The 14,794-nt window shown below is 40.9% G+C and overlaps 1 protein-coding gene across 1 annotated transcript in view; it reads right to left on the reverse strand.

Moving 5' to 3' along the window:
• Nucleotides 1-560: 560 nt before the first annotated feature.
• cct4 (chaperonin containing TCP1, subunit 4 (delta)) overlaps nt 561-14,794 on the reverse strand; it is a 40,061-nt gene continuing 25,827 nt past the window's right edge. Inside the window, exons 7-14 of the mRNA XM_068025976.1 lie at nt 14,229-14,361; nt 7,783-7,922; nt 4,502-4,598; nt 4,248-4,358; nt 3,989-4,119; nt 2,470-2,704; nt 2,226-2,339; nt 561-762 (exon numbers count right to left, since the gene is read on the reverse strand). Coding sequence (XP_067882077.1) covers nt 748-762; nt 2,226-2,339; nt 2,470-2,704; nt 3,989-4,119; nt 4,248-4,358; nt 4,502-4,598; nt 7,783-7,922; nt 14,229-14,361 — 976 coding nt within the window. The 3' untranslated portion in view covers nt 561-747. The remainder of the gene's footprint in view (nt 763-2,225; nt 2,340-2,469; nt 2,705-3,988; nt 4,120-4,247; nt 4,359-4,501; nt 4,599-7,782; nt 7,923-14,228; nt 14,362-14,794) is intronic.

Genomic DNA, 14,794 nt, shown 5'->3' on the forward strand with positions numbered 1-14,794 from the left:
GCACAATTTCACTGCTACAATAAACTCTTCCTGAAAACATATTGCTCGGGAGGTAATTGAATGTAGTAAAGTTTTTTCAGGAAATATGTGGGATTCATTCTATACAAATATTATCCAGAATGTATAGGAACAGAGAATTAAGAAACTCTTCTGCTAACAAGCTGAATTGTTTCAAGAATTATTCTGTATTCACACAATAACTCTGAAAAGCCAACTCTAAAGCAAACATCTGGAGAATTGGTGATGCAATTCTCCTGCTAGTTAGTTGTCCAAATGCTGATTGTCATTTTACTCAACTGGTTTTTGACTACAAAATATCTTAGTAAGCAACTCATTCTTTGTGTACTCACAAAGAAAATTACCCGTCAGTGTTCACGCATCCCAATATCAACATTTAGTACAGACTGCTACTGATTCCTTCAAATTTGTTTCTGAAATCCAATCAGCAGTTATAAAACCGAGATGGTATAACATACAATACATGGTTAATACGGTCTTTAAAAAAATTGCTGGTATACAAGAACATGAATGCTCAAAGGAAAATGTGAATCAAGCCAAGATGATTTTCAAACTTTCAACATTTTATTAAGTTATAACATTACTACAGTTAGGAAACACAAATGCGGCAACTCTGCAGTGATAGCCTTTCTGATGTTCCATAAACCTGTGTTCAATCACAAGTTGTCATAGCAGATGAGTGCATGTGGAATAAGACATCTCACTTACTTCTGTTAAACATTTCGGAGCTTATCGTGCATTAACCTGGAAGAAAAAGAAAAGTAACCAAATTATATGTTGCATTCCAAGGCAGGGATAAATTTACATAAACATGTTGGTCTGAAAACTCAATGCAAACATCAACCCTGAGCAACATTAATTACTCGTGTATGTAATTAGTGACCTACTGAAAATGACGCAAAAATTTTTTACTTCTACATTATTCATCTGCTTTATCCTCCTATCTCTATCCTCATTTGCACATGGTACCAGGATTAATCTGAATTTTCAAAAGGGCCTTCGATAAGGTGCCCTATAATAGACTAATAAATAAGGTCAGAGAATGCAGAGTCAAGGAACAAGTGGCAGAATGGATTGCTACCTGGCTTCAAGACAGAAAGCAGAGTGGGAGTAGAGTAGTTCTTCAGAGGGGCAGAGCAAGGGAAATGGTGTTCCACAAGGATTAGTGCTGGGGCGACTGCTGTTCACAATTTTAATAACAATTTGGATTTTGTGGAGGGTGGTCAATAGTGAGGAGGACTGTGACAAATTACAGGAGGACATTAATAAACTTGCAGAATGAGCAAATAATTGGCAAAAGTTCACAGATAAATGTGAGATGGTACATTTTGGTAGGAAGGTCACTTGTTACTTGGAAGGTGCGAGTCTAGGTGGGGTAGGGGAACAAAAGGATCTTGAAGTTCAAATACACCAATCACTAAAAGGTGCGCCACAGGTTAGCAAGGTTATCAAAAACCAAATCAAGCACTAGGCTTCATTTCTAGAGTAATAGAACTGAAAAGTAGGGAGGTTATGCCTAACCTATATTGAACCTTGGTTAAACCAGATATAGAGTTATTATATTATAGAAAGAATATGCAGGCATTAGAAAGAGTGCAGAGAAGATTTACAAGGCTGGTACCCGAAATGAGTGGGTATACATTTCAGGAAATGACGAACAGGCTGGTTCTCTTGAAAAAAGGCGGCTGAGTGTGTGATCTAATAGAGGTCTTGAAAATTATGAAAGATTTTGATAGTGTGGATATAGAAAGAATGTTTCCACTTGTGGGGAAGAGCAAAACTAGAGAGCACCAATATAAAATAGTCGTGAAGGAATCCAATAGGGAATTCAGGTGTAACTTCCTTATCCAAAGAGTGGTGAGAATGTGGAACTTGCGAGCACTGGTAGTGGTTGAAGCGAATAGTATAGTTGCATTTAAGGGGAAGCTCGACCAGCAAATGAGGGAGAAGGGAATAGAGGGTTACAGTGATCGATTTAAATGAGGAAAAATGGGAGGAGACTTGAGTGGAACATAAACACCGCATGGACTGGCTGGGCCGAATGACCTGTTTCTGTGCTGTTTATCCTATATAATTGGTATCAGACCATTTTTCTGCTCATTTTACCTTTAAGAAAATGAAGCTTTTGGGAACACGATAACAGTGTACAAAATTTACATTGTATGGGGTTGGGGAGTGGTGGTGGGAAGAAGGAACAAAAAAATTACCACATCATCAATCTTGAGGATACTACGAACAGTTTCTGTAGCTAGTGTCAGGGCACTGAGGGAGACCAGCAGAGGCTGCACAACCAGCTCCTCCAGAATGTTTGAAATACCACCCTGAAAAATAAATTAACAAAAAAAACCTGAAAAATAAATTAACAAAAAAAAATGCACAAATTCTGCTTGCAAAAGTTTTTCTTCAACGTGTATAAGCAATACTAACAAAAACTAGGAATGCAAATCTCACCTTTCTGACATTAATTCCTGCAGTCTTTTCTCCCTGTGCATGTCTATTTCTCAGCTCAGTGACAGTCGAAATGGGATTAAGACCCGCATTTTCAGCCAAAGTAGATGGGATAACTTCCAGGGCATCAGCATATGCACGTACACAGTATGCCTCCATGCCACTAAGAGTACGGGAGTATTCAGTCAAACGTAGTGCCAGCTCAATCTCAGGAGCTCCACCTCCAGCAATCAAAGCCCTGTTAATAGACAGTCATTAACTGGAATGTACAATAATTTTTTTAAAATAAAGTACTGATTTCATCTTTGTGTTGATTGGACGAGTGAGATACTTTATTCTGGGTAACGGTCCTGCAAATTATCCTCCATTAATTATGCTGGGCAGAGTCAATGGTGGTGCAAATTTAAACATAAAGTGCCTGAACTAATGGGTTTAAATGGGCCAGACAGCGTTTTTACACATTTCAATAATTTTTGTTAAACACTGAAGTACCAATTCAGAATTCTCATGATTTCATGGTGTGATCTCCCATGACCATGTAAATTGCAGAAAAATCAAAATAAATGCATTTTGTATTGTTGATCAGAGACTTGTATTGATGGGATTACTAAGACAAAAGAAATCAAGTAGCCAAAGCACCAATTTTCTTTGACATTGGGAGAAGTCATAAATTTACGAAATAGAATTTTAAAAAGCAGAAATTACAGTAATCCAACAAAGTCAAGATGTAATTACATTTTTTTCAAAAACACACAGAAGTGCAATAAAGTGGCCAAATAACTCCCATTAATCGGTTAAATGGTTAACTTCCATTCAGAAGGCACGTTTTAAACTCCAGCCTCAAACGGAGAGCGTGGTGGTGCGAACGGGAAACAATCTGCCAGGGGAGTAGGGGGGAGCAGCTAGGTCTGGAACGAGCGGCTGAAGGGGGCAGGGGGGAGAGAAGGGGCCGGTGGGGAGGAGGGGGAGAAAGCGAGTGGCCGAGGGGAGAACACGGCCAGTGGGACAGGAGCTAGTAGCTGCATTCGCCCGAAATCAGTCTTGGTCAGTTATATAAACAAATCACAATAACGAATTAGCAGCACATTTTACACGCTGCCCAGTTTTCTTTTCTATCGATCGGGGAGCAAACAGCCAGAGAGCGGGGTAGGGAGGAACGGGGAACAATTGGCCTGGGGAGTGGTGGGGGGGCGAGCAGCTGAGGTGAGGAAGCACTGAGGCCTGGAGTGAGTTGCCGAGAGGGGAGAGCTCCAGCCTCAGTCTTCCGCACAGCCGCTTTCTGCAGCCGAGTGGGGGGCTGGATACCTGATGACGTTTTATCGTGCATGCACGAAGATAGACCTGGCGTGCATACACAATGACGTTGGTGCTGTGCGATCACGTCATCCCGCGCATGCAGAAGTTCGTCCTGGCAGGATGTGGCTGTGCACGTGCGTAGCCTTGCGCACTCTGATGACCTCAGTGAGCTACTGCGTTGTCAGGAGTCACATTGTAGGATAAAGGAGTAATATGGGAAAATTACCTTTTCTTTACCAAGCAGCGAATGACACAGAGAGCATCATGAATGGAACGCTCAGCCTCTTCCATTACCAATTTATTGGACCCACGGACTACAATGGATACTGTTTTTCCTGGATTTGCACAGCCAGTAATCTACAATAAAAAGTAATAATTTTAGTATAATTAAGGCAACTACAATTACATACAATATTGAAGCTTCAGTGCAACTTATTTAAAATGGAAGCACTTAAAAGCAGATTGCTGTTCGCTTCCAATATTACCTTAGTCAGTTTGCCAGAACCATTCAAACGGATTTCTTCTGCCAACTCGGCAGTACCCAACATATCAGGTGTGAACTGATCAACATGGGCAACTGGTTTTATGCCTAGTGTCTACAAAGAAAATTAATATTTCATTAATTCAATAATTAATTAAATCAGGACTATAAAGAAATAGAAATTTAACAATTAGAGCATGTAAATTTTGCAAACAAATATAAATTTAGTCACACAACTGTATCAAAAGCCTCTTGTACCTTACAGATGAACTCAATATCTTCTCTCTCAATATCTTTGATCACCATAATCTTCATCTTATTGAGGAAGTGCAGGGCCAGGTCACTAAGGGCATCCCTGTAACAAACATTAATAGTGTTAATCCTGAAGGGATAACCAAGACCGAAGGAACAAAACATTTCAAAGTTATGTGACTACATAAAGGAACAACGCAAAAAAAAAAAATTACATGACAAATAGTTCAACTTTTTTTGTACTCAAAGGTCTTGAAAAAGGTCATTTCTTGGTAAGTGAACAAGGATGTTTTTGATACCCAGCATCAGTATTAAGCACTCCCTGGTAAATGTACGGCAAAGACTCCTTCCAGCATGCATGCTTGACATCAGCTACCCTTATGATCTGTGTGTAATACTGTTAAACAACAAACAGTTTGCACTTTGGATTTACACCAACCAGGAGCTAAGCTGAAACTGAATAGACTTGCTCTGCTGGCGTTTAGACATCGATCTTCCACGCTGGTCTAGGCTACAAGTCTTAGAAGATACAGAGTGAGAAGTCATTTTGCTCATTAACATAAGAAATAGTAGGAGTAGGCCATTCAGCCCCTCAAGCCTGCCCCACCATTCAATAATACCATGGCTGACCTGTTCCAGACCTCAATGCCTCTTTCATGCCAACTCCTCATAGCCCTCAACCCCCCGATATTTCAAAAATCTATCTACCTCCTCTTTAAATACTTTCAGTGATTAGCCTCCACAAATCTCTGGGGTAAAGAATTCCAGACATTCACCACCCACTGAGAAAAGAAATTCCTTCGCATCTCAGTTTTAAATGAGCATCCCCTTATTCTTTAACTATGTGCCCTAGTTCAAGATTCCCCCACTAGTGGAAACATCTTCTCAACATCTACCCTGTCAAGCCCCCTCAGAATCTTGTACGTTTCAATAAGATCACCTCTCATTCTTCGAAATTCTAATGAATAAAGGCCTAACACCTGTTTAGCCATTCTTGATAGGTCAACCCCTTAATCCCAGGAATCAGCCTAGTGAATCTCTTTTGAATCACCTCCAATGCCAGTATATCCTTTCTTAAATACGGGGACCAAAACTGTACACAGTACTCCAAGTGCAACCTCAGCAACACTCTGTACAGTTGCAACAAGACTTCCCTATTTTTAAACTCCAACCCCTAGCAATAAAGGCCAAAATTCCATTTGCCTTAATTACTTGCTGCACCTGCAAGCAAACTTTTTAAGTTTCATGCACAACACCCAGATCTCTCTGTGCTGCACTTTTTTGAAGTGTCTCTCTATTTAAATAATAGTCTGCCTTTTGATTCTTCCTACCAAAGTGCATGACCTCACACTTTCCTACATTAAACTCCATCTGCCAAGTTTTTGCCCACTCACTCAACCAATCTATATCCTCTTGCAGATTCCATATGTCCTCATCACAACATGCCCTCCCACCTATTTTTGTATCATCAGCAAATTTGGATATATTACACTCTGCCCCTTCCTCCAAGTCATTAATATAGATAGTAAATAATTGAAGCCCTAGGACTGATCTTGTGGCACTCCACTAGTTACGTCTTTCCAACTTGAAAAAGACCCATTAATCCTGACTCTGTCTTCTGTGAGTTAACCAATCCTCAATCCATGCGAATACATTACCCCCAATACCGTGAGCTCCTATCCCGTGCAATAATCTTTTTTGTGGCATCTTAACTGAATGCCTTCTGGAAATCCAAATACACTACATCTACCAGTTCCCCTTTATCCACTGTGCTTGTTATATCCTCAAAGAACTCTAGCAAATTGGTCAAACATGATTTCCCTTTCACAAAACCATTTTGACTCTGTTTGATTGCATTAAGCTTTTCTAACCATCCTATTTCTTCCTTAATAATGGACTCTAGCATTTTCCCAACGACCGATGTTAGGCTGACTGGCCTATAGTTTCCTGCTTTTTGTCTCCCTCCCTTCTTGAACAGGGGCATCACATTCGCAGTTTTCCAATCTACTGGGACCCTCCTGGAATCCAGTGAGTTCTGGAATATTTCGACCAATGTCTCCACTATCACTGCAGCCACTTCCTTTAAAACCCTTGGATGCAGACCATCAAGTCCTGGCGACTTGTCTGCCTTTAGTCCCATTAGTTTGTCAAATACTTTGTCCCTCATGATAGAGACTGTTACAAGATCCTTCCTCCTATTAGCTCCTGGCCTGTCTGATATCTGTGGGATGTTTATTGTGTCCTCCACCGTGAAGACGGATGTAAAATATTGGTTTAAATTATCTGATATTTCCCTGTTCCCCGTTATCAATTCTCCAGTCACATCCTCCAAGGGTCCCACGCTCACTTTAGCCACTCTCTCTTTTTATATACCCGTAGAAGCTCTTGCTGTTTGTTTTTTTATTTCTTGCCAATTTACTTTCAATCAATTTTCTCCCTTTTTACTAGCTTTTTAGTCATCAGCTGCTGGTTCCGAAAAAATTCCCAATCCTCTGGCCTACCACTAGTTTTCGCCGCTTTGTATGCCTTAGTTTTTGATTGGATACTCTCCTTGGCCGCCTTTGTTAACCACGGGTGGTTCATCCTTCTCATAGAGTCCTTTTTTTGACCAGGATAAACTTTTGCTGAGTGTTATGAAATATCTGCTTAAATGTCTGCCACTGCTCATCCACTGACATTCCCCTTATTTTCCCAGCCCACTTTAGACAACTCTTTCTTCATACCTCTGTAATTGCCCTGAAGTTGAGGACACTGGTTTGAGAACAGAGTTGCTCGCCCTCAACTGCCCCACCCAAGCTCCAATCAATCTTCAGTTTGAAAAATAACTTGCCAAAGTCTAATGTCAAATATGCCATATTTTATTTTACTCTCTTGACACAATCCCCAAGTCCCTCATAAATTGAGTCTGAGTGATCAGAATAATCTATATTTTAGTACATATGAAATAAAAGTATGGCCAGCTGTGTAAATATGTAACATCACACAATGTCCTATTACTTCCCACTTAAATGAAAATGCAAGTTATGTTTTATGTTCACAATCAAATTAAGTTACTAGCATGTTGTAGAAAGCTGCCATTAAGAGTTTTTCCCTTCTATGGGCCCTAACCTCTTCAAGACACCTTAAACATTACCAAAAACAGTTTGCCACAGATAGGGTACAGTATAAGTACATGCTATACTAGCCAACAGCCTAGTACCTTGCTGCACCAGCACACCAGACCACATCACCAAACTACCATTTTTTTTTTGAAAAAGCACAGGTTCACGTCTGACTCAAAGAATTACCTCAGAATTGATTTTTGTATTAGCAGAACATTGCATCCAGCTTTTTTAATCTGTTTCACCAAGTTCAAAATGTAGGCTCTCTCTTCACGCAATACCCGGTCCATCTGAGCATAGTCAGAAACTACAATTTGACTTTCCATCTGTGGAATAAAATAATGACACAAGAAGTTCTTGATCACATACACAGTGATTCTGACCTGAGTCAGAAGGTTATGGGTTCAAATCCCAGTTCAGAGACTTGAGCACAAAATCTAGGCTGACATTCCAGTGTCACACTAAGGGAAAGATTTAAATTAAATGTACATCCCACATTACAAATTTAATATTTAACAAATAGTTACTGGACAAAAACTCAACTGAGAATACCAGCTGTTACACTGTCTGAAACTTTGGGTGGGCAATTACCCTATGCCAACCAACAAGCAAGCAACTTGCTGTGCCAGAGGCTACAAGGTGTGATGCAACAGGAATTTAATGCTTTAAATGTACTAAAAAGGTGGGGCACAAGTTTCTGGTCTGATAAAAGCACAGCACAAATACAAAGATTTTGAGGCATGAGACTGCTGAGTATGCGCTAATCCCAAAAACACATGTAATCCGTTGTACTTCTTGTGCCTCATCATGATAAATAATTGGCAAACTAATGGATGTAGCCTAATACTAGTACAACTTAATCTTCTGCAGAGTGACCAGTGTTAATCTATTAATGGAGTGTCAATGGCTTGATTATATGCAGGTGAAGGGTGTTAACTGGGGTCTTAGTTCAGCACTGAGAAGCAGATACTCAGAGAGACTGGTGAAGAGTTTGAATGAGGAGCTACATGTTTGTAATCCCTTTTACTCTGCACGATAAATGTGAGGCTGAGTAAATATCGGCTCCAGCATTATCCTTCCATAACAAGCTTTCTGAAGTTTAACATGGTAGCAGAGAATGATTGCCTAAAGCTGAAAATTGGAAATTAGGATTTTTTTTTAGTTAGAAAACTAAAATCTCAAGGGCTATTGGGTAAAATATAGCAGAAAGCAAGTGTAAATTGTCAGGCTATGATTACCCTCCCTGATGTTATCGGAGTCTGAACCATATGACCAATGGAAAAACCAAGTGGAAAGGTAGTTACGGATTACATCTCTATCAAAGAGGAAACAAGGTATGGCCTTGGCGTCGTCACTTCCTACCAAAAGTAAATTTAAAGTGAAGTGTTTTGTGAACTGGAAGCTCACCAGCTGGATACCAACGAAGGGTTGGGTCTTCGGTTAGAATTCTTGGATGAAATTAACAAGAAAAATGACCTACTAAATGCGTTATGAGGCATGGTCAGACTTTGATAAATTTTGGAAAACAGATGGTTATTCAATGCACTTTTAATAGACTGTATACAAGATTGAGGAAATTCAATTCAAAGTGATTCCTGACAATGCAGCCGGCCGCTGAGTCATCAGGCTGCGCCAAGATGCGCTCATGCGCAGACAAGCTCCTGCTCTCTGCGTGTGCGCGGCGTTCCAACTCGCCAGGACTGGTTAGCGCATGCGCCAACACGTAACGTGTACATTTTCGTGCAACGCACCTGGTCAGCTCCTCTCCTCCCTGCCCATCCCCTACCCCGCCGCTCTCTTCCCCCCCGCCACCCGCCCTCTCCCCCCTCCCGCTCTCTTCCCCCATCCGTCCAGACGCTAGCTCGAGGCGGCGCCGCTTCTCTCCTCTCTGCCACGTGCTCCTACATCGCATTGCTTCTTAGAGCGGTGCGGGAAGGAGGCAGGGAGCGAGCAGCCAGAGCGGAATGGCACTGAAAACAATTAGAATTGTGCAGCACTGTCAGAGGTGTTGTACTTTCGATTTCCATTGCGTGCTGCCATAGGTTTACTTTGCCATTGTGATTATTTGAGCAGCGCCATCTTTAGTCCTGGTAGCTGCCTTAACGTCGCAGACTGTGACATTTAAGTGGAACAAGTTGCATTTGCGCATGTGCAAGTACAGCGCCATCTAGTGGTTGTGTTGTCAGCAAATGCAGCCAATTCAATTTGGAGATCCCTGGTGCAGTGCTAGCTTTTAAATTGCGAGACTGTGCTCGGGTGTAGCATATGGACAGGCTCCTGGATCTAACTAGGGTTCGGTTCTTGGACAAAGACTTCTTGTTGGATCAAATGTCTGCGGCTTTAAAAAAATTCCTGGGGAAACAGTAATTTCCTGCAGCCCTGGTAGAACAAGCAGGGCATTCAGCGGTGACACAAAGAATGGAGAACAAGAACATTAATATTTACTAGATTTAGAAATAATCCAGATAACTGGAAGTAGTCATAAGTACTATGGAGGAGTCAAAGACAGGAGGAATGAGGATAAAAGCACTTTTAGCAGGTCTGACTATTACAGTGGAAGACAGAATTCTAACAGCAATCATAAGCGAATGAATCCCAGGAATGCCCAAGAAACCGTTAATAGGTGCTTTAAGTGTAACTCAGAACCACCCTAAGCGGAGGGCAGAGTCTTCGAAACAAAATACAACACAGAATTCTGAGGCAGAAGAGGAAGATACTGATGGATTTGAACAAATTGTACGAGTCACAAGGAGCTTTAGTCCAGTGACGAATGTGTTAGTTGCAGATTCATTCAACTGTGCTGTATTGGATAGTGCTTGCACGTTGACAATATGTGGAACTGACTGAATCCAGCTAACACTGTAACCACTCAGTAGTGAGGATGGATGCAAGGTTAAGGAGTATAAAAGTACTAGCAGCTTTAGTTTTGGTGACAACACACTGAAGAGAGTAGTAATTCCATGTAAAGTAGCTGGGGTAAGCCACTTTATCAGGACTGATGTAATCTCCAGTGAGAGACCTTTACTCTTGAGTAAGCCTTCAATGAAAAAGGCACAAATGAAACTGGATATGGAGCATGATAAGGTAATTGTTTTTGGGAAGTCAGTGAATTTTCAATTTACCCAGTCAGGGCATTATTGTATCCCCTTAACAAAACCTGATGTTTCTAGACACAGCGTTAGAGAAGTATTGATGGCATCAGGTGTTATGAATCACAGAGAAAAAAGGCAAATTGTCTAAAAGTTAGAGAGATAATTTTCTCACCCTTCCAGTTAAGAGATTAAAACCCTGCCAAAGGATGCAGATGTGATTGACTGAAGAGGATACGAGGATAATAGGGGAGATTAGCACAAAGTGTGAAATCTGCAAAAAGTATTGGAGGACACCATCACGTCCTATTGCCAGCCTTTCATTGGCACGTGACTTTAACAAGGTAGTTGCCATGGAAGTTCCCATAAAGCTATGGGACAAAGACAAGAATATTTTCATTCTACATTTTATAGACCTAGCAACTAGATTTAGTCTTTCTACAATAATAAATAGCAAGGACAAAAGGGTGATTATAGACAAACTTATAGAGAAATGGATAGGGGCTGCACTTGGGGCACCAGATAGGTTTCTGACTGATAATGGAGGGGAATTTACCAATGACGTGTTCAGGGATATATGTGAAAACGTGAACATTATGGTTATGAATACTGCAGCTGAAAGTCCTTTCAGCAATGGGCTTTGTGAAAGGAATCACGCAGTGGTTGATGAAATGTTGCATAAAATCTTAGCTGACCAGCCAAACTGCAAGTTGACAACTGCCCTGGCACGGGTGGTTCATGCGAAGAATTCGCTTCAGATGGTTGGAGGATATAATCCCTATCAATTGGTCGATAGGTGAAATCCTAAATTGCCTTCTGTACTGCACAACAGTCCTCCTACTCTAGAAGGTACTACGATTAGTTCCATTTTTTTCTAGGCATTTGAATGCTTTACATGCAGGGAGACGGGCTTTCATCAAGACTGAGGTCTCAGAGAAAATTCAGAGCTCTGAGGCCTTGTACAAGGCCTTCTGAGGCAGAATTTAATTCAGGAGATTTGGTGTATTATAAAAGAGGGCCAAGGGAATGGAAGGGCCCTGGTAAGGTAATCGGTCGTGATGTTAAGATGGTAATATCAAGCATGGAAATCAAACCGTTAAGGTTCAATCCTAATGGTTAATCGGAGTTGATTACAAAATCTCAGAATCTGAGCAGCTGATAGAAGGGAAAAGAGGCACCTTGTACCTCAAATACTCATATTTTGTGATGAAGGTCCTGAGGCACTGAATATGGTAGATCAAGGATTGGATATTAATGTGAGTGATCATGATGCTCAGTCAAGAGCTATCGCATCCAAAGGCCAATTGCCCCGAGTCGGTACTCGGGTGACATATATTCCAGAGGGGTTTAATAAATGGAGAGATGTAACAATTGTGGGACATGCAGGAAAATCTAAAGGCATGTTTAAATATTGATTGAATGTTCAAGATGATGGCCAAGAAGCAAGGTCCATGGACTGGCAGAATGGGGTGAAGGAGTGGAGTGTTAAGAAAACGCAGTGCAAGTTCTAAGAGTGGGTCTGGAAGTGACTCTTGCATAAGGAAGTGATCACTTACTGGAGAAAGAGCCTCCGATAAAGTGCGAGGGAGATCTTCTCGCAGTAATTCCGAAAGACAAAGTGCTAATAGAGGCTTGATGCTGGTTTTGATGTGCTGGAGTTAAGCACGATGATGAAACATCCGAGGGTTAAGAATGTTTTAAGGGCAAATAAAACATTGAAAAAAACTAAATCTGGAGAAATGTGTATTGAAGTTCCCATCCTTAGGTGACCCAAAGAACATGAAGCTAATAATTTTAAGTGATGCTTCACATGCTAATCTTGCTGATGGGTATTCAAGTGCAGCTGGCTTCACAATACTTCTGATGGGTGAAAATGGGAAACATTGTCTTTTAGCTTGGGAGGCTAAGAAAATAAAACGGGTTGTTAAAAGCACTTTAGCTGCAGAAATACTGGGTCTCATGGAACCAATGGATATGGGGTTCTATTTGTCAAATATTTTGGGTGAAATTCTGAAGAAGGGACATACTCAAGATAGGATACGCATTGAATGTTATCTGGATAATCGTTCTTTGTGGGACAATGTAGGCTCACACTTTGTGTAAAGTGAGAAAAGATTATGCATTGACCTTGCTGGATTGAAACAAATGCTGGACAGAAAAGAACTCTCCAAACTTAAATGGGTAGATGCAAGTCATCAGATATGAGATTGTACTAAGTACTTCTTTTTGTGAAACAAGGAAATTGTTAGGGGTGCTAGAGGAGAGGCGTCTCACAATGTAATACTTTGTACCCAATATGGAATTTAATTTGATTTATCTTGACATGTCCTTTGAACGTATAAAACCAAGTTGTATTGTAAAAGAAAGAAGGGAGTCTGTTCATCTGTTGTCTATCAATGGTTTGATTATATGCAGGTGAAGGGTGTTAATTGGGGTATTAGTTGAGCACTTATAAGCAGACACTCACTGAGACTGGCTAAGGGTTTGAGTGAGGAGCTGCATGTTTGTAATCCTCTCACTCTGCACAATAAATGTGAAACTGAGTAAATATAGGCTCCAGCATTATCCTTCCATAACAAGACTTTTGAGTTTAACCACCAGTAATTGCATTTTTAAAAATTTTTATATGGCTCGGTGTGAAATTTTTGTTTCATAATGCTCCTGTGCAGCACCTTGGGACATTTTACTATGTTGCAGGCTCTATATAAATAATTTTTAGGTCAGTGAGCACTGGGGAGTGGGACAACTGGAACAGGATGCATGTTTTTCACAAGTTGCAGTTTAAGGGAGTATCCGATTACTATTTAAGGCTACAGGCAATGATCGGTATGTAAAGGCCAAGACGAGCTCACATTCGCGGCTTTGCAAGGGTAGACTTGCTCCAGGTCCTAGTAGGGTCACAATATCCCACACGGACGTAGACATAGTGCTTTCAGCGCCTGTGCTATTTGAAATTTATCTTTATTAGGAAATGATTTAAATGATATAATCAATATATTTAACAAGGAGAAAACCAAGGCTGAAGAAAGAGCTACTCCTATGGAAAAGTAGCAGTCAGCTGTGACAGATGCAGGAACAGAGGCTTCACGCACCTTAACAAGCTAGACTGCACACAAGCAGGGGATCTGCTGCTTTATTTCAGCAGAGACATTTGGAGTGTCTGACTTCCCCATAAAGTGGCACTCGATATATATCTATCAGGAGTTCCTGGTTGCTGCAGGCCAAGCAGGACAGGGAGAGGTCCAGCACAGTGACCTGTAATCTGGTGGAGAGGCAGACAAAATATTGTAATGTTTTTTCTGGCAGAGAATGCTACTGGCTAAGTAGGGGCATTTGTCACAATACAATAATTGTTCCAATACCACACCTCATCCATACCAAGGTCGACATATGTCTAATATAGTATTTTCACAACTGCATTCTGCTTTTTAAACTTTAAGAATATTCACAGCAATGTCAATTTTAATTAAATGTGTGTTAAGAAACTGAAGGCTGATCCTGGTTTAATCCTTCAGCCAAACTACAAAAAAAAATTGTACTTACATCAGTCTTTGGAGCAGACAAACAGAACTGGATGAGCCCAACCTTAGCCTTTTCCACTCGGCTTACACCGGCATTAACTACTTTCTGAGTCAGAACCAGTCCATTCACCAATTCACAGTCATCAATAGTTCCGCTGCAAAGCAGATTTTGATTATTTATTGTAAAAATGTATTTTGTTATAAAAAGGCATGCAAATATTTTAAAAAGCACAAATGCCACTTGAAGACTTCCAATTAATCGACGTCTGCTGATTGGGGGCTCAAACCCATGCTCACGAGTTTTAGGTAGGTGCAACTACCTAACTATAGCTCGAGGAAAGGTGACTATCTTTGGAGTGGAGGTGATTCATATCCGACACTTTTAACAACAAAATTTCTAAAGTGAGTAAACCTGCTGTGGCAGACTCAATAACCCAATAACTGAGCCAGACTGGTCTGCAGAACTCCAGAACACTGTTGATGTTTGACAAACTAGCCTGACAAGTGAAGCCATGCAATTTTAGCTGGCTAATTTTCAGCAGTGCTCCTGCATAGACTTGGAGGCCAGTGGCTGGGGAGCAGCAAGAA

Source organism: Heterodontus francisci, unplaced genomic scaffold (assembly GCF_036365525.1).
Source record: "Heterodontus francisci isolate sHetFra1 unplaced genomic scaffold, sHetFra1.hap1 HAP1_SCAFFOLD_1278, whole genome shotgun sequence".
Taxonomy (NCBI): domain Eukaryota; kingdom Metazoa; phylum Chordata; class Chondrichthyes; order Heterodontiformes; family Heterodontidae; genus Heterodontus; species Heterodontus francisci.